We start from the raw sequence: 21,289 nt of genomic DNA, 5'->3' as shown, positions 1-21,289 counted from the left end.
CTAAATTGATGTCTGACACCCCTTTGTCTCTTAGGTTTATAGTATCCACTACCAAGATACATATGTTCGCCCTTGTAGTATGGGGAAAGGAACATCCCATCCCCTGTAATTATTTTATATTTTCCCAACTCATGTTTCCTCACAATAACCATCGTATTTATTTTTTGGAAAACTTCATGGAGGTGAATTCTAATGGATATAACTTCTCCATTTAAAGAAATCATACGATTATCTTGGTCGGTTATCCTAAAATTAACTCTGCATATGGTTTTTCCTGATACAGGGAGATAAACCAAACTTTTGGGTTCCATATTGAATTTATAACCAATTGGGGTTGAGTATGCACTGAATGAAAATATTGTATTTGTTTTTATTCCATTATTATAAGCACCATCAATCAAATCAGAGTGAATTCATGCCGAATTTATTCCTGAGGATATTTGAATGACATTGTCACTGTAAAACGTCCCATTAGTTTCAATCTTTTTTGAGGAGAAACCCAATAACTCTCTAAATGAATTATCAATTGTGAAATCAACCTTGTAGTTATTTTTAAGTTTAATCATTGATTTTGAAGTGTGTTTTTGAATGTCTATAACAATATTTTTTGGTTCATCACCCTGTTCTTTCATAAGACGAGCAATTTCGGATGATATTTGAGAAATCTCATATGCTCCGGGTGAGACCATTATCGTTTTGTATCCACTTCCCGGATTATAACTAAACTTGTCATTTTTCTCGGTTATATTAAAAAGGGTATTATAAGTTTCCATGGACAATAAAGATGCCTCATATTATTTTGTTGTGTCAAGTTGTAGTGGGTATGAGAATGAAGATGTGTGGTCGCTTGTTGTGAAATTGAAACGAAGGATTGTGCTTCTCATCTTATTTAATATGAGATAAAATGTCTTTATATTGATATTTATTAATTATTTTTCATGTTCATCAACTGGTCTAAAATGGCTGATGCTTCATTAAAACAATTGTTATTTCCAGCCTTCTTACTGCCTAACAACAATAACAGTCTATTAATTAATTGTGATGGGTCATTTTGAAGAAAACTAACACCTGAACCAAGGATACTTAAAGCCTGAATAATGTGTTTCTCCTTCTGATTCTTCCTACTTTTACCAGAAAGAATAACCCTATAATCAACAGAGTAAAGCAGATCAATATATACTTTATCATGATTATTTTTCATATCCAATGGTTTATCAATATACTTTGATTCATCCCTCACAGTTGAACCTTGTCTTCCATCGTTTGTGAGAAAAAAATTAATCTCGGAGTTAGTTTGACAGGAGGTTGAGCAGAACTCAAGAACCTTAATTCATCATTAAACATCAATACCTTTTCTTGAACAAGATGAAATATTGCTGGTTGTTCTGTTGGAATGAGTCCTGCTTTGGTTTTTGAATCCGCTGAATATTCATTGTTTTGAAGAGCATTCACAATATAATCAGGGGGTCGATTCATCTCTTCCAGTTGTTGAAATAATCCTTCATCATCATATTCTAATTCTCCAATATGCTCGAATTCTTCCTCCGTCATTTGACTGAAATCTTTTAACATTTGGAGCTTTCTAGGAGTATATTTTATTGTGGGAACTGTGGAAACATCTATAATTTTTTCTTGGGAAGTTTTTAAAAGTGGTTTAAAAAAATTCTCTTGTTTTCTTTCAAATGCTTCTTCACCCGTGAGTTTTTGTCTGCATTTCTTCTTTATGTCTTCCTGTTGTTTTTACAACTTTTGAAACCAACTCTTGATGTTCCCTAAATCTTCTTGGTCTTTCTTTTGCATCCATTTATTTATTGGAAAATATCATTTAATATCTCATCTTGTTTCACAACATTATATTTATATTTTTCAGTCGTGTGTTTCATGTAATCCCCAAATTCCTTTTTACGACATAATGTAGAACAAGTGTCTCTCCAAAAATTGTTTATATCTATTGAATTTAACTTGAATAAAATAAAAGTATTAGCATTGTTTCTGATGGAACGACGAGGAAGTTGAAAGTACGATTGACTAAGATAAATACAATTACAAGAAGAATGTCTCCCTCTTGTGTTGTAGCTGTCCATTACTGTTTGGTTTCTCTCATTAACACAATCATCAAAGATGACGAGGTTCTATTTTGATTTATCCAAATCTTGGGGAGACGGTATATCATCCGTATTATCACTAAGAATACAAGTTATCGGTTTTGATTTCTTTTTACATCTCTGTGTATCACAAAGTAGTTGTATTATATCTTCAATGTTATAATTATTTAGGTTTTTTTGAAGTTTAAATAAACCGATTATATCTTCTTTTTGAAGACTAGCATGAAAACCTTGTGAGAGTAGTTGATACTCTGGTTGAAAACTTGACTTTGTGAAAATTATTAAATTATCAAAATCGAAAAAGTTGGGAGTAAGGAGCATCTTTAAAAGTAAACAGGTTTTTCCACATCCACTTGAACCAACTATGAGGCATCTTAATGAATTTGGGAGATTTTTATGGTTGTTAAATTTTATCTTATTTTCCCAAATGGGTAAAAAATCATTCATTTATATATTTGGAAAACAGGTTATTTCATTTATTATTGGCTTTTTTAGAAACTCTATATTTTATCCCAAGTTCAGGTTTAATTTCAAGATAATCCATTATTTTATTTATGTAATATCTTGTGTTGATATTTCCCTGAAAATCACATCCATGAATAATATATAACAACAATCCTTTGAACATTTCTCCAATACATTCAGTTTCTTCCCTTGTAAGGAAAGGTGTGTTATCACCCTCATACTTTACATTCATTTCTCTAATCAATCTTGTAAAGTAATTCATTTTTGGTGTAAATCTAAAAGAATTATTTTCCTTTTTATATTTTTTATTATCATTAATTAGAAGATAATCACAGAATATACATTGTTTATAGGCTTTTCACTCTGTGTTTAATCCCCGTCTTTCACATGCAGGACAATTCTCAAATTTGTCATATGGAGAATCAGGGTATTCAAGAGGCTCAAAATCGAGTAAATTATTCATATTTATAAAGTAAAACTTTACTTAAACTGAAATTCATCTTCGATATCATCTTCGATACTTTCAGAATCATCTATACTTTCATAACTATCGTTTGAACACAAACTCTCGGTATCATAACTATCGTTTGAATGCAAACTCTCCGTATCATAATCACTCTCATAATCTTCAAAATCTTCAGTTGAATATTGACTCATATTTAATGAGTAGAAAAAAACATTACCATCGATATCTATATCCTTTTTTTCATTAACAGATTCAACTGCAACATTTTTTATGTTAAAGGTAATTTTAAAATGATCCTTAACTACTTTTGAACGAAATGTCATTTCACCTGATATATTAACATCCTTTATTTCATCAGGATTTACATCTTTAGGGTTGTTGAAAAAAATACAAATTTCTCCTTGCATATTACAGATGGTCTTATCTTTTCTTTCTAAAGCTTCATCCATCAGGTTTTTATTTTTTGATACTTTTTCTTGTTTCATTGCTTTTTCTAGTTTTGAATATATTACCAGAAGGAGAGGAGAAACTTTTGTGAGAGATACTTTAATTGATGTTCTTCCAGGAATACTAAAAGCCCTTCCACTGAAGGAAATTGAAGAACTCATATTATTCACCATAATTGTTTTTGTCCAATAGTTGTTATATTTATCTTTGTTCAATTTTACATCCTTGACATATTTCTCAGTATCTTTTACAAATGAAGTGATTGATTGAAACTTGTCTTTTGTGTCTTGAAACATCGTATTTATTAAGTGAAAAAGTTGGAGGATAAAGTTGTTTTAAGCACAGATTCACCCGTAAAATAAACGAAATTTTAATCAAGAAAATTTGAGTTTAAGCAAAGTTTTATTATATAAATATGGTGAATACAACGTACTGCGATGTTTGTAATCACGAATAGAAATATTATAAAAAAAACACCTTCAAACCAACAAACACATATTCAATCTTTTCAAACAAATATCTCCTCTTGAGTTGGAAAGAAAACATTGTGATACCTGCTCAAAGGATGTTTTGAAGAGTAGTTATAAGAATCACCTTCAATCACAAAAACACAAGAAAAACGAGTTTAAAGTAAAGGGAGACTATTATATTGAAAACACGAAAGGGGCATTTAAAGGGCATATAAAAATAAGGGTTTTTCAATTTGGAGAACCCGGTCCATCATCAATAGCTGAATCAATTGAAATAGTGAAACCTGATGTTGAATAAGTTATTAAAAAGACATTATAAGAAATGAAAACTTTAAAGTTTTATATGGGAGTGAAAATGTATATGAAAAGACAAGATGAAAAACAAATTCCTTATATGAGAACAGATCTTCATTTTATAACATCATTTCAAGATTTTTTGAATAGTGGGGTTTCTGAAGAACTACCACGACAAGAGGAGGATGTTGATAATACAGTGGTAGGAAGTGGATTTAATATTTAAAAAATCATCTTTTTCGATATACACATTCTAAAATCAAACCTTCTTAAAGCTTCTTCTTAGATTGAATTACCAAAAGAAATAAAACTAAAGAAGGCAGTTGTTAATATTAAGAACAATGATAATAAATGTTTTCTCTGGTCTGTTCTTGCTCACTTGCATCCACTAAAATGTAATTCAGAAAGACTAAAACAATATATGAAATATGAGAATACCTTGGACATTAAAGATTTTTAATTCCCAATGCCACTAACAGATATTCCTAAATTTGAGAAAATGAATAATCTTTCTATTAATGTATATGGATTAACAGATACAAACAAAGTTCAAATATTAAAAATTTCAAACACTATAAAAATGAAGAAACACACTTTGATCTTTTATATTTTAGTGTTGGAAAGAATTCACATTATACATACATCAATAATTTATCAAGATTAATCTCTTCTCAGGTATTCAGAACAGCAAACAAAATATATCCTTGTAAGTGATGTCTTAATTCATTTCATACAAAAGAACGATTTGAACAACATTCAAAATATTGTAGTAATCATAAATCAGCTGTAATTACAATGCCAAAACCTGGTGAAAAGATCTATTTTGAAGATTATAATAAATCCATGATGCACCAATTTGTGATATATGCTGATTTTGAATGTATCCTAAAAAAGATAAATACTGCTTCTCCTTATCCAAAAGAATCACAAACAAATAAATATCAAAAACATATTCCTTGTGGTTTCTGTTATTATATCAAATCATCTGTTGGAGAAAAGTATAATAAACTTGAACATTATACTAGAAAAAAAGCTTCACAAGAGTTTGTAAAACGATTACAAAAGGATTGTATTAGACCAACTAAATTAATGAAAGAATAAATGAACCGATGAAATTAACCGAAGAAGAAAAATTAGAATTTAGAAAGAACAATATCTGTCATATTTGTGAGGAGGAAATTGAGGAGTTGAAAGTTAGGGATCATTGTCATCTTACTGGTAAATATAGAGGTCCCGCTCATTCCTGTTGTAATCTTAATTATAAATTACCTTCTTTTATTCCAGTCTTTCTTCACAACAGCGCCAACTATGATACACATCTATTTATAAATTAACTTTCAAAAACACCAGGGAATATTTCTGCCACAACAAACACAAGTCAAAAGTATATTTCATTTACAAAAATGATATTCACAAAACCTTTAATTCGTATTAGGTTTCTCGATTCTTCCAAGTTTATGGGAACACGACTAGCCAAACCAGCATCAAATCTAAGCTCCACGGGCTCTTTTCCAAATCTTAATTCATTCTTTCCAAAAGAGGAAATTCTCACTAAAGAGGAAATTCAGATTAAAGAGAGAATTCAAAGTAAAGAGGAAATTCTAATTAATGAGGAAATTAATGAAGAAATTCTTACTGAAGATGAAATTCTAATTATAAAGAAAATTCGAACAATGAATGAAATTCTAACTAAAGAGGAAATTCTGATTATAGATGAAATTCTGATTAAAGAGGGAATTCTAACTGGAGAGGATATTCAAACAAGGAATGAAATTCAAAGTAAAGAGAAAATTCTTACAAGTAAGGGAATTTATCCTTATGATTATATGGATTCATTTATGAGATTTAAAGAAACACAACTTCCTTCAAAAGAAAGTTTCTATAATAACCTTTATGAAGAAGAGATAAGTGATAAGGAATATAAACATGCACAAGAAATTTGGAAAATATTTAAGATAAAGAACCTTGGAGAATATCATGATTTGTATCTAAAAACAGATGTTTTATTGTTAGCTGATGTGTTTGAAGCTTTTGGATCACTCTGTCATAATAAAAATTGTTTTGGATTAGATCCTGCCCACTATTTCACAGCTCCTGGTCTAGCTTGGAGTGCAATGTTGAAAATGACAAAACAAGACGTAGATTTAATCAGTGATGTCGATATGCTTTTGATGATTGAGAAGTCAAAGAGAGGTGGAATATCACAAGTATGTTCAAAAAGATATGCTAAAGAAAATAATAAATATCTTCCAAATTATGAGAGTGAAGATAGTAATTATTTGATGTATTTTGATGCTAATAATTTGTATGGATGGGCAATGTCTCAATCTCTGCCTTATGGTAAATTAGAGTGGGTGGAAGAAAAGGATTATGAAAAGGCTTTGAAGAATATTGTTATTTCTTCTCAAGAGGAATTGAATGAGGAAGAAGAAGGTTATTATTTTGAGGTTGATTTGAGGTACCTGAGTGATCTTCATAATAAGCATAAAGACCTTCCTTTTGCATGTGAGAAAGAAACCCCAAAGAAAGAATGGTTAAGTGATTATCATAAAAGTTTTAATATTAAAGGTAAATCAACACAAAAGTTATTAACAACATTCTATGATAAAGAGGGATATGTTTTGCATCAGAGAAGCTTAAAACAGTTTTTGAGAGAAGGATTGAGAGTAGCTAAAATTCATAGAGTTTTAAAATTTAAACAAAGTCCTTGGATGGAAAAGTATATTAAATTCAATAGAGATATGAGAGCAAATACAAAAGTAAAATTTGAAGGGGACTTATATAAATTAATGAATAATGCTGTATTTGGAAAGACTATGGAAAATGTTAGAAACAGACAAAACATTAGATTCGCAACATCTTGGAAAGAAGCTTCTAGATTGAGAAATAAACCAAGTTTTGAGAGAGAAGAGGTTTTTCTGAGAACTAAAAAGGGGGTTTATTTTTTAGGGAAAAAAATATTAATCGCTGAAAATCCCCCATTCACTTACATGGGGAAAAGTGAGCCAGAATCAGTATACTCACCCTACTGTGGTGGCTAGCGCCGATTAGATTTTGGTCAAAATCGGTCAAAGGTCATGGTCACAGTGAGGTCAAACATCAAAAAAAATTATAACTCGAGAACAGAAGAACCTACCAATGTCAAATTACACCAAGTGATTCAGGAGGATGATGGCTAGCGCTGATTAGATTTTGGTCAAAATCGGTCAAAGGTCAAGGTCACAGTGAGGTCAAACATCAAAAAAAAATGATAACTCGAGAACAGAAGAAGCTACCAATGTCAAATTACACCAAGTGATTCAGGAGGGTGATGGCTAGCGCTGATTAGATTTTGGTCAAAATCGGTCAAGGTCAAGGTCACAGTGAGGTCAAACATTCGATTTTTGATGGTTTGGTACAGAATCATCGTAGAAACTTCTGGTTTGCGTCGCTACCTTCTCGAGAGACAGCTTTTATAAGATAAGGTCAGCAGTCAAGTTGACGATTTCGTAAGTACCAGTCTATGACTGCTTGTTTGTGTGTTTGTGCTTGTTTGTAGGCACGATAACTCGAGAATGGAAGGAGCTACCAATGTTAAATTACACCACGTGATTCAGGAGGGTGATGGCTGGGGCTGATTAGATTTTGGTCAAAATCGGTCAAAGGTCAAGGTCACAGTGAGGTCAAACATCCAAAAAAGTTTTAAATCGAGAACGGAAGAAGCTACCAATGTCAAATTATACCATGTGATTCAGGAGGGTGATGGCTCGTGCTGGTTAGATTTTGGTCAAAATCAGTCAAAGGTCAAGGTCACAGTGAGGTCAAACATTCGATTTTTGATGGTTTGGTACAGAATCATCGTAGAAACTTCTGGTTTGCGTCGCCACCTTCTCCAGAGACATCTTTTATTAGACAAGGTCAGAGGTCAAGTTTACGATTTCGTAAGTACCAGTCTATGACTGCTTGTTTGCTTGTTTGTTTGTCGGCATGATAACTCGAGAACGGAAGAAGCTACCAATGTCAAATTATACCACGTGATTCAGGAGGGTGATGGCTAGCGCTGGTTGGATTTTGGTCAAAATCGGTCAAAGGTCAAGGTCACAGTGAGGTCAAACATCCAAAACATGATAACTCGAGAACAGAAGAAGCTACCACTGTCAAATTACACCACTTGATTCAGGAGGGTGATGGCTATCGCTGATTAGATTTTGGTCAAAATCGGTCAAAGGTCAAGGTCACAGTGAGGTCAAACATCAAAAAAAAATTATAACCCGAGAACAGAAGAAGCTACCAATGTCAAATTACACCAAGTGCTTCAGGAGGGTGATGGCTAGCGCTGGTTGGATTTTGGTCAAAATCGGTCAAAGGTCAAGGTCACAGTGAGGTCAAACATTCGATTTTTGATGGTTTGGTACAGAATCATCGTAGAAACTTCTGGTTTGCGTTGATACCTTCTCCAGAGACAGCATTTATTAGACAAGGTCAGAGGTCAAGTTGCCGATTTTTCATAAGTACCAGTCTATGACTGCTTGTTTCTTTGTTTGTATGCACAGAACTTTCGTGTTTTTCTCTGCAACCGCTTGTCGGATTGAGACAAAATTTTCACCATTAGTGTGAATACTCATGTAGAATGTTATAATTATAATTATGATGTCATAGGTCACGTGGTGTGGCAGCCATATTGGAAAAAGGGGGGAAAAATTGAACCTCTATCTCTGAAACCACACCAAGGAAAAAATTGAAACTTGGCAAATGGCAAGTACTCCTCATACGGAATGAGTATGATTTTCTACAACGTCATAGGTACCCTCGTTATGACGTCACAATTGCATATGTAGAATGCCACATCCGATCAGTATGACAAATTTTGAGGGTCATCTGGGGATAAAATAGCCCACAGAAAAAAGAATTCATGACGTCATCAGTCATGTGATTTGGCAGCCATATTGTATTTATTTTTTTAAACCTTCAAAAATCTTCTTCTCTGAAGTGGCTGAACAAAATGAGGTGTAACTTTACGCATATGACCACCTGTCCATGAGGAACAAAGGGTTCACACATATATCATAGGTCACATGGTTTGGCAGCCATATTGGATTTACCATAAAACCTATAAAAATACACCACTCAAAATAAGTCCTGGTGAGTGTCTGCAATCTCCGATTGCTCCTTTTCTTGTTATGTAATTGTGACGGGGAGAACTTCTTCACTTGACACCATGGTCGATCGATTGATTGATGTGCCAAGATGTCGGTGCCTTGTGCAAGTCATATCCCTGTCATGTGCAAGATAGTCAGGTACACTAGATCGCCAACTTTTATTGCGGGGTAGGGCAGGGCTACACCAGTGTGTTCACTGTATTTATGGTTCCGAAGCTGAGCGCTGTGTTGACCGTTGATAAGAGTCAAGTCATCAATAGGAATGGTAGTGTTGGTGAATTGGTCCCTCTGGTACAGCATTTCTCAGGAGTACAAACCGCACCGACGCAGCCTGGAATTTCAACGGGAGCGCACCATATCGAGGGTGACAGGTGAAACAGGGCTGCCAGATGGGTCCTCACATTTTAGTTCGGACCACAATTCACTGATAGCTTGTTCAGCTACTGGGTTTTCATTGGGGTTTTTCACACGGCCTTCTTCTCGGGTGATTCCAAGGTGTGAAAAGTGGTCACTTTTCCTTACATGTCAAGTGACCCATATTTTGTGGGGTTGACCCGTTTTCTTCCATTAAACCCACGGACTCATTTTCATATCGTTAAAACCCATATTGGATCATGGATGGAAATAACAATAATTTCAAAAACGTAGCTTCCATTCCACCCGCACGGATTCACACACACACACACACACACACACACACACACACACACACACACACACACACACACACACACACACACACACACACACACACACACACACACACACACACACACACACACACTGACAGATCTGTAGCGATATCTATCCGATGTGCAAGGTGCCGCACTCGTCTGACTGTAATGCTGGGGTGATGTCATGAGTTTTATCCAACCGCCCAATTTCTTCAATCCTCATCCGTATGCATTATCACTTCCTCTCGTCCACTATTTGTCGTCACCCAAATCAATGTCGTCATAGGCCTATATGCTTTCCATTTCGCTCTTCCTCTTCTTACTGTGATATTTATCGGTACTTTCGAGTATTTTGAATGGTACGATTAGATTTGGATTGTTTTCATTTGTATACAGGGTGTCCACAAATTACCATTCCAAATTCAGACCGTAATAAAAAAAGATTGAAATAGGATACCATGATGCGGTTTGATGTTTGTGAATGACCGAACATCTGTCAGATTTTTTTTTAATCAGGATTTGTCAAGATCATCACATAGCATTCATCACCATTTATCATCACTTGGTCTCTATAAATCAGGAAACACTGCTCTTTATTGTGGGGATGCTATTTGCAGTAAATGTGACGTCACGCATCACAGGTGACAACTGGAAACGAAAAAAGTTAATAAAACTTTGAAAATGTTATGTATGTGGATGTATATACAGTAGACTAGGCGTAAGTCGTCACCATCGGGACCGAGAAAAAAGTGACGACTTAGACATGTGACGACTTATGCGTATGTGAACATTCATGATGACTGTGGGGTGAAGGATGAAGTCGCGCGTGGCCTGGACACATACATGTGAGAGGGCGCAACAATCTCTAAGCCGGCTATTGTACCAAAAGGGAAACACAATCCTCGGGGCATAGGTGGGGGTTCATTGGTTAGTTGGAAAGTGATCAAGCAAAGATGGAATTCATGAATCACTTTATCAAAAGTAAAGATAATGAACAACTGTAAGACAACTCGTATACCATCAGTGATGGTATATGACCATCGACAAATGTGGAATGAATGGCTGTTAGAATTCATTCATTGGAATGAATGTAGAATGAGTTTTCATATGGAAAGAAAACTCATATACCATCGCCAAATGTGGAATGAATGGCTGTTAGAATTCATTCATTGGAATGAATGTAGAATGAGTTTTCATATGGAATGAAAACTCGTATACCATCGACAAATGTGGAATGAATGGCTGTTAGAATTCATTCATTGGAATGAATGTAGAATGAGTTTTCATTCATATTGAATGAAAACTCATATTGCATCGACAAATTACATGACACACAGTCATCGTGATGACTACCACTCAATACCTATGTGAAAGTGAGTGTGGTGATGCAAAAAACAAGCCAATATAAAACCATGATGGGACTTCAACACTAAGCTCGATCGATCATTTACTCCTTCGCCAGAGACTGCATTGCGCAGCCTGTCTACCTCTTCAGATGCATGTGGGATGGAGCGCTGACTGAGCAGAACGCAGCGCAGTTATAAATAGCACGCGCATCACGATTCCATGAAATCGGGCTTCTCACGAGGCAGAAGTTCCGTGTGACGAGATAGGCGTGGTAATTTACTTGAGTTTTCATTAAGCGGGAACGGACAACATCTGACGACTTAGACGAAGTGACGACTTAGAGATGACGACTTACAGACTTTATTCAAAGTCTGTAAGTCGATATTAACATAAGATAAATTCGGGACTTTTTGACGCTGCCGACTTCGGCGAAGTGACGAGTTACACGCTGCCGACTTACGCCTAGTCCACTGTATATGTTGTCTTACTTGGAACCTCCTTATCATTACTGATTAGTCAACAGATCGAATAGCGTTTTTACCACGTTTGGTTAACCATTTGCTTGGTTAAAATTTTCCCTTATGAATCATGATCCACCAGGAACCTATTCCCCATTTTCCCATTCAACCAATGCCCGGACATTCACGATATTTTTCAGGAATGTATACCCTGTGAATGTCGGGGTCCGACAGCAGTAAGACCCCGACATTCATGGGGGATACGTTCCTGAAAAATGCCACAAATGTCACATCTGCAAATGTTGGGGCATTGCTTCAATGAGAAAAAGAGGAATAGGTTCCTGGCAGTTCGTGATTCATAACGGTAAATCAAAAATTCCATAAGAAATCGTGAATACGTCCATGAAAAACCATGAAAACAGTCGCAAAAAACTGTGAAAAAATCCCCCCGAGAATATGCCGGTGAAAAACCATGAATACGTGGAGTGCAGAGCCGCGAATGTAGAGGCAGGTCACCTCGTATGACCTTTCTTGCCAATGGCCATACTGGGTGGTTTGCCATTGCATTCCCAGCATTGTTTGTCCATGCAATATCCTTTTAAGTGCTGACCATCAAGCCAAGACACAAAGCCTGGTGTTGGCTTAGTGGTTAGGGTGGCAGCTTGGGATCCTAAGGTCCTGAGTTCAAGCCCCGTTGGCCACTGAATTAATATACCAGGGGGTTGACTCAGCCTGTCATACTTCTGAGGTCGGCGAAATGAGTACCAGTGTGTACTGGTAGAGGGGCATTGCATCAGCAACACAGTCGCGCTTCCAAGAAATGATAGCTACCACGGCAGCTAAGCTGCCATACGCAAGAAGAAGAAGATCAAGGCAAGACAGGCACTTGAAGCTGTTAAGCTTCGAAGAAAATTAAGTCAGTAGCTGACAAATGAAATGAGAGCAATCCTCAACATTAACATCTCATCCAGCACTGTGTGCAGAAGAGGTCTCCATGGTAGAGTTTCAGCAAATAAACCACTGCTGAGATTACAGAATAAGGTGAAAACACTGAAATTTGCAAGGCAATGGCAAGTTTGGGCGACTGAACAATGGAATCGGGTACTTTTATTTGGTATGATGAATGAAAATTTGAATTTTTTCAATCTAACATGACAGTTCGTACTCTGAAGACCAAGAGAACAGTACGACACACAATGTTTGCAGCCTCCTGTTAAACACGGGGAAGGCTCGATGACTCTTTGAGGTTGTATCTCAGCTTTTGGTGCAGGAAAACTTGTTAAAATCAATGGGATTCAAGAAAAGAAATACAAGCAGATACTGTGGAACCATGCAGTTACGAATGAAAAGGTAAAACTGTAAAGTTACCAGAGGTCAAACTGTATTTGGAGAACAAGGTTAGAGCTGGTGTCCTCCAAGTGTGAGAATGGCCACTCCAGAGTCTGGACATGAGTCCCATCAAGGCCATATGGGATGACCTGGAAATAGAGAAAAAACAAGAGAAACACAACTAACTTTACAGAAGTGTGGAATGTACTCCAAGATATTTGGCAGAATAGTCCTCTGAGAGTGCTTCAGTCGTACACACAAAGCGTGGGCAAAAGAGTGATGGCACTCAAGAACTGAAAGAGCAGACACACAAAGCATTGACTGATACTATAAAATAACCCTGTTATTGTGATTTACTTCAGCAATTTGGTTCATGCAAATATATTTATAAAGGCTGTTGAACGACAATAATAAACACATATGACTGTTATCACTGATTATCGACATATAGTGAAGTAAGTGTATGTGATTATGTACGTATGCATGTGTTTTTTTTTTTCCGCTCTTCATGCATTCTTCTTCCGTATGTGCATCCGCTCTTCACCCATTGGTTGGACAGCTGACCTGACGTCACCGACAAATGTAACCTGAAATACTTACCTTAAAGTGCCCAAAGGACCCAAAAGACATCCCCAACCCCCAAGGACCCAAAATACCCCAAGGACCCAAAAGACTGAAATGACCCTGAAAACCCAATAGACCCCAAACAACCTTAAAGAGCCTGCAGACCCTTAAAGACCCTGAAGACCTAAAATACCCTGAATACCCAAAAGACACCAAAGACCCTTAAAGATCCCGAAGACCCCAAAATGCCCCAAAGACTCACTCAAAAATACCCCGAAGACCCAAAAGACCAAAAAGACCCCGGAGACCCACAAGACACAAAATACCCCAAGGACCCAAAACACCATAAATGCCACAAGAAACAAAAACACCCAAAAGACCTTGAGGACCCTGAAGACCTAAAATACCCAAAGGACCCAGAGGACTCAAAAGACCCCAAGGACCACAAAGACCCAGAGGACGCAAAAGACTCCAGGGACCCCAAACACCCAAAAGATCCAGATGACCTAAAAGACCTTGAGGACCCAAAAGGCACAATGCATCCAAAACACCCTGAGGACACAAAAGACCCAGAGGACACAAAATACCTCGAGGACCCAAAAGACACAATGGGACAATCGGACCCATGGGAAATCTGCATCATGTAAAATGTGGCTTCAGGTCCCTACCTGCCTTCCCTCCCCCTCCAAACACCCACACACAATCAGGTCATATCAGGTATGGGAGCATGCATCGGGGCAGCGCGTCACTGTGTCCACTTTCTGCCGGTACTCCAGGGTCCTCCATTTGGCCATCCCCTAGGCAGATGCCTGGCTCATCCCCATCTCCTTGAGATGTTGATCAACCTGCTGTAACCACAAGGCACGTGGTCGGCCCATTGGCCTCCTCCACTCATGAGGCTCCTTCACTGAGAGAATCTGGTGAGCAGGATCAGCATCAGGAAAACGAGCCACATGTCCATGCAGCTGCAGCTGATGCTCATGGACTATGCAATTAACAAATCTCATTCGAGTTTCTCAACAACCGCCCATTAGACACAAAGCCCGACCAGCAATAGCCACGGATTCTCCGAAGAGACCTGGCACCAATGGATGCCCAGTCGGCGATAAGTGTGTTATGGAGATTAAGTCTCCGTCTCAGATCCCTGGTCACCATACTCTGTGCAGAGTGTTAATGCTGCCGAAGCGGTCTCCTTGGTTATTGGGTACAATCCTCGACAGATCTCCACTCCGACACAAGATACCAGCAAGCTGGCACTCATTTTGCCGACCTCAGAAGGATGACTGGCAGAGTCACCCCACCTGGTATTAATTCAACAGCTGAGGGGGATTTGAACTCAGGATCCTAGGATCCCAAGCTCACCACCTTAACCATTAAGCCAACAAGAGGCATGCATGGAGATGGACAGTGTGGAGATAGATTGACAGCGAGGATGGACAGCGTGGAGATGGACGCACAGCATGGAGATGGATAGCATGGAGAGAGATGGACAGTATGGCGATGGACAGCGTGGATATGGACAGCATGGAGATGGACAGCGTGGATGGAGGTGGACAGCGTGGATAGAGATGGACAGCGTGGATGGAAATGGACAGCGTGGATGGAGATTGACAGCGTGGAGGGAGATTGACAGCGTGGAGACAGCGTATGGAGATGGACAGTGCAGGAATGAACAATGTGTCCATTCTGTTACGTTATCATCGAGACAAGGAGAAGAAGTCATTGCTGCAGTTGCAGTGGAAGAGAACAGTCCAAACCTTGTCTGATGAAAGCATGATAAAAAAAAAGAAGCTCCCATTGTTCTATTTCCAAAACTAAGTGGGGTTTCAGACCTCAAATTTCCAAAACTAAGTGGGGTTTCAACTTTCAAATATGGTATTTACTGTGAGATACTATAACCTCACCGAGTTTTAAATAAGGTATTTACAATGAGATACTCTAGCTCACTGAGTTTCAAATAAGGTATTTACTGTGAGGAACTATACCTTAAGTAATCACAAATAAGGTATTTACTGTAAGATACTATACCTCACCGAGTTTTAAATAAGGTATTTACTGTAAGGAACTATACCATCACTAATGACAAATAAGGTATGTACTGTGAGGTTTTACACCTGAACTAGTTACAAATAAAGGTACAGTGGAAAATCGATATAACGCTCACCGGTGGGGTCCAAAGCGACTAGGGCGTTATAAATGATAGTGCTATACTGATGCAGTGAAAAATATTTTATATTACATACAAACCAGAGCCAAAACACGTGGACATGTACGTCCGCCATCTTGGATTGTTGGGGTTGATGACGATGCGGTCAAGTTATTTTCTTTTCTTTTTTTTAAACAAGAAATAAACACAGGAATTGAATGCAAATAGAATATATTTTTTATGTGCAATCGAACATTACTTACAAAATAAAAAGATACAAAATGTACATTATCACATAAATCGGTAAAATATTTTACGCTTCCTTAATCACTAAATGGATACGGAATTTATATCTTGAAGAATTCGGTGATCTTGGTTGGTTTCATGGATGCTCTTGAGAGTCTTCGGGTGTCATCCAGAAGGATTTTAACCTGGTGTATCTTCAAACGAAGATTGGGGAATTCCTGCTCATCCAAGGACTCCGACCAACGAAGACCATAAAGGAAAGACTGTTCAGCTTTGGAGTGGAGAGGCTGGGGGAGAGGTTCAACTGGTGCCTCTTCTTCTTCCGACTCCTCTAGGGGTTCCTCTTCCTCTCCAGTTGACAGCTGTTCTTCTCTGAGCAGTTCTTCAGCCAGGTCTCTTTCTTCTTGATCAACCCAGGCCTGGAGAGCATCAAGAGCTGATGTGCCAGGGGCGAGGTTGAGGGCCGTGATGGCAGACCTGCCCACTTCCTCCTTGGAGAACCCATTGAAGTCTTCTTCACTATCAGACTTGGGAGGACCGAGGCCTTTCCTCCAGCAGTTAATGAAGGTGTCCTTGGTGACCTTCTCCCAGGCTGGCCCTGCAAACTCCATCGTCTTCTTAACGTCCATGGCCTTGAGGAAGACGGTCATCTCTTTCTGCTCCCTGGCCATAGCTTCGCATAATTGATCTTTGTAGAAGAGCTTGAAACAGTTGATGACCCTCTGGTCCAAAGGCTGGATCTTTCTGGTGGTGTTCTTGGGCATAAAGGAAGCGAAGATCTTCCCATCCTTGGAATTTAAGATGTCTCCTGATGGATGAGATGGGGCGTTGTCAATGAGGAGGATAGCTTTCTCTTCTTTCCCAAGCTTTCTCAGGTGCTTCCGCACAGCAGGGCAGAACCTCTGGAAGAACCAGTCCTTGAAACAGGCTCCTGTCATCCAAGCCTTCCTGGTGTTGGTGTAAATTACAGGGAAGGAGGGATCTGTTGACATGGTGTAGAAACCTGGGGTTTAGTGACTTTCCTATGACCAACAGGGTCATCTTCAGAGACCCTGACCAGTTGGCACAGAGGAGGCTGACTTTGTCCTTTGGCTTCTTGTGTCCAGTCTTTCTTGATGGGTTGTCATCCAAGTCCATAGTTCTGTCTGGAGGGGTCTTGGAGTACAGACCAGTTTCATCTGCATTGAAAACCTGGTCTTCTGTGAAGTTGTTGTCTTTGATTAGTTCATTGAAGACAGAGAGGTAGTTCTTGGCAGATTCAAGGTCTGCAGACTTGGCCTCTCCATGTTGTTGGTTCATGTGGACCCCATGTTGATCCTGCCAGCATTGCAGCCACCCCCTGGTTAAGCTGTAGTCAGCATCTTCACCTCTCTCTTCCTTGTGAAGATCCTTGTTGATCTTCTTGGCCTGATGAAGGAGGATGGTGCCTGAGATGGGTATGTCAAGCTCTCTAGACTTGCAGAACCAATTGAATAGTTCCTGGTCCAACTCCTGATCCCTCCCAAGCTTGACCCTCTTCCTCTTCATCCCTTCATTGGAGTTGACAGTGACGATGAAGCTCTTGATGTTCTCTTCATCCTTCAACCATCCTCTTCGAGTTGAACCGGCGATGCCTGTATCCTTGCTGATGGTCGCTTGAGTTTCATCATTCCATATCCGTTTAATTATGTGTAGCTTCTCCTCTATGGAATAACACTTCCGCTCCGGCATGGCGGCGCTGAACTGAACAGAGCAAACAAAACCAACAAAGTTGAAGATTTCTCGGTTGGTAGGTGATGAAGATGTCGAAGAACTGGTACAGGAGATGTAACGGGAGCTTAGATTTAAGTTGTTCACAACTCTTCCGAAAGGATGTGGGCGGTAAAGCACGCGAACATTAGTTAATCTTGTACAGTACAGTACTGTACTTACATTGTGTACTGTGTTGTATGGTGTAAGAAGGGAACATGAACGTGAGTTACAGGAGATACGGATGCTATGATGATTTGAATTGAATTGATTTTGTTCATCTCAGCTTCGCCATTTATACGGGAAAGGTGCGAGAAGATGACAGCTCGTGAGTATTTTCACACCACATGTCAACTCAACACTGGGCGATGACAGCTTCAATTTTTTTCGCCACTTAGTGCTATTTTGGACTAACTTTGTCTCTATTTTCTCACTTTTTTGCCTTTAAACATGAAATAGTAGTATTTTTTGGGGTCCAAGGTGTAAGAGCGTTATATCAGTACAAGCGCTATAAAGCTTAGCGTTATAACGATTTTCCACTGTATTTGCTGTGAGGTTTTACACCTCGACTAGTTACAATCTAGGTGGATGAGTTGATTAGGTGATAAAGAGAAGCTGATTCGATTTTGATTCAGGTCCGTTTGTTCAGTCTGGCGGAGGTATTCACTCGACCAAGTGTCGTTCGATAGGGCACTCGGTGGAGCGCGTACCTCCATCACGTAATGCCTGATCCACGAGAACATATCGGGCCCAATACATTTTTGAAATATCATGATATACAGAACGATGTCGTTTTTGAGCCCAATCTCTCAATGATGAAGAATCACTTAAAAAAATTAAACAATTGTCGTATCCATATCCGGATTCGGATCTTCACCAAAATCGAATCAAGTCGTCCTTGCCACACACCCAAGTTGTCCACCAAGTATCATCTCCGAATTCGTCCACAACCTTTTGAGATATCTTGCTATATATCGGTTTCACCCGGTTTCACAGTGCTATATATCGGTTTCAACCACACAATAACGTGAGATAATTGTGGTCGTTAAAAAAAAGGATATAAACAAACCACCATCTGCATGGTGCACACGTACACGTGACCACCTTCCCATCAAACACTCCCCCCCATCCCCACCTCCGTTGCTCCTGTGGGAGTGGGTGTACTAAGCATTGCACAAACAAATCTGGTGAATGCAACACTACAACACTCCACCTGAAAAAGTCTAAATCCGAGAGTTTATAAAAGTCGGGTAGGGAATCAAACAGAGACTAGACAGTTCAAATGAAAGTGCACTACATTTTCAACATCCTGTTGGACTTGTATGCACCCAAAATAAATGTTTGAATTCATAAAACAACTATCCACCTGCAAGGTCTTCATCCACAGCTTGATGGAGTACTGCTCTCCCCTCTGAGCTGGCTCCCCTGCCTCACTACTTGCTCAGCCTGAAGCCATGAAAACCAAAGCCTTCAAGATTATTCGAATCTCCCACGATGAAGCTGAGTCTACATGCCTATCACTTCGCCATCACAGACAGGTCGGTGGTGTCCATCTTCTATCGCCTCCTTTTTGGTCTTGCACCCTCTCATCCTTCTGTGCTTTGTCACCCCTCCCCCCTCCCCCAGGTTTCTGCAGGGCTCACCTAGTCCACCATCAATCCCCTTCTGGTGAAACCACCTAAATCCAGGAGCACTACTCAGCTCCACTCATTCATTCCTCTTTTTCCCCACCTGTGGAACCCACTTCCACATTCTCTTAAATTTCATTCTTCCTTTCAGGTCTTCAAGATAGCTGTTCCCCACCATCTCAGATCATCCTCAATCCAAAACCATGTTCATTTCGACCCTTGTTAACCCCACCCCATTTCTTCCTACTTCCAAATTTCCAGTTTTCCCTCCTGAGAGTTTCCTTCCGTATCCATCTTGTCCGCACCATGCAACTTTTCCTGCCCCTCATTTCTTCACACACTCATTGTTTGTGCAAGTCTGCCTCAATCTTGCCTTCAACTCAGCAATTGGTGTTTCCCCTCTCTCAACTGTGCCTTTTATCCTGTTGTGTCCTGATCCGTTCAGTGTACTAATTCCAGCTCTTTCACGAGCCTTTTTCACGATAGATACAAAAAATAAATAGAGTGTTTGGGGGTTAATTATATACAGAAATCAGTTTAAATGTGTGAAATCTTGAATCACGTTTGTGTGCCATTGTCAGAGAGCAGTCGAAAACATGCAAACCACGTGACTAACAAAAGACAAGATGATGCATTCTCCAAAATATTCATAAGGACAAAACATGTGAGACTTGAGAATGCCAGGTTTGCAAATGAGCCACACGCCATACAGCTTAAGTGTATAATGCCGATTGCCCTCCAGATTTGTTTTGCTGCAAAATCCCGACAACTCCAGTGATGCATCACTGCAATTTCTCTTTGGATGTTATGCACGCTTTCATTTGATATAGCATTTTAAATAATATATGAGATATAGAAATAAAATAATGCTCTGAGTTTCACTGAGCCATGGACTTTCAGCACATGCAATACGTAGGCCAACTACCAATCATACCACGAGAGCTAGTCATTTAATTCCGAGGCTGGAGTATATTCATTTAATTTTTTTGGTGGAAAGGGGTCAATGTGTGTACACAATGAACTTTGTTGCTTGACTCGGTGATATTGGTGGAGCCAAGCTTAATCTCCGGTGATTACTTGTTCTCGGATATATTATCCATTTATTTAAACGAATGAGCATGTAATGTCAAACAATATTTCTTTTGTCCAGGCGTTGGTAAGTTATCCACTGGGCAGATATGGTTGTCATATTTAATTAATTATTTCACTTAGAGTTTCCGTCGAAGTCACACTGCATCTCAAACAATTGAAAACCGCACACAGGGGAAAATAATACAACTCATAGAAACATCCGTTGCGATCAACAATGAAAAAGGTGTCTCATGAAAGTTTTCCCTTTTGTTGGAAATGTACAATGGAAAGATTATATCACATATTTTTTTGGAATACTATAGCCACAGCAACAGCTTACTTATTTCAGCTCTACAGTATTAGAATTACATGAGCAACCATATTCGTACAACCAGTGAAGTGATTTATACAGTCATGGCTGGTTATTATAATGACATTGTATCCTTCACAAAGAGTAGGTCAGATAGTGCCGATATCCGGGCCAAATTCCAAATTCTGGCATCTTCAGTGAAACGTCAGATCTGTCCATCTGGTTAGTCAAATACAGCACAGAACATATTCCTCATGGAGAGGGAATAAATGGGCCATTACATATATATATAATACATATATACACGAGGTGTATTCAAAAAGTATGCAACCTTAATTTTTTTTGTGCGTAAACAAATTAAGCTAGGGAAGGGTGGTTTGGCGCACGTATGTAGGCGATCCTA

The 21,289-nt window shown here is 38.7% G+C and overlaps 1 protein-coding gene across 5 annotated transcripts in view; it reads right to left on the bottom strand.

The window, feature by feature from the left end:
* Positions 1 to 21,289, bottom strand: part of LOC147032227 (uncharacterized) — a 105,312-nt gene that overhangs the window by 30,984 nt on the left and 53,039 nt on the right. For all 5 annotated transcript variants that reach the window (XR_015055094.1, XM_085869614.1, XM_085869613.1 and 2 more), the window contains exon 2: positions 13,233 to 13,342. Coding sequence is in view for 1 of the 5 variants with exons in the window: in XM_085869613.1 (XP_085725739.1) it covers positions 13,233 to 13,332 (100 nt within the window). In the remaining 4 variants the exon portion in view is untranslated. The remainder of the gene's footprint in view (positions 1 to 13,232; positions 13,343 to 21,289) is intronic.

This window comes from Eptatretus burgeri, chromosome 2 (assembly GCF_056783735.1).
Source record: "Eptatretus burgeri isolate ZD-2024b chromosome 2, Ebu_testis_v1, whole genome shotgun sequence".
Lineage (NCBI taxonomy): Eukaryota > Metazoa > Chordata > Myxini > Myxiniformes > Myxinidae > Eptatretus > Eptatretus burgeri.
The sequence above is the reverse complement of the archived record's forward strand: the minus strand, read 5'-3'. Positions and strand labels throughout refer to the sequence as shown.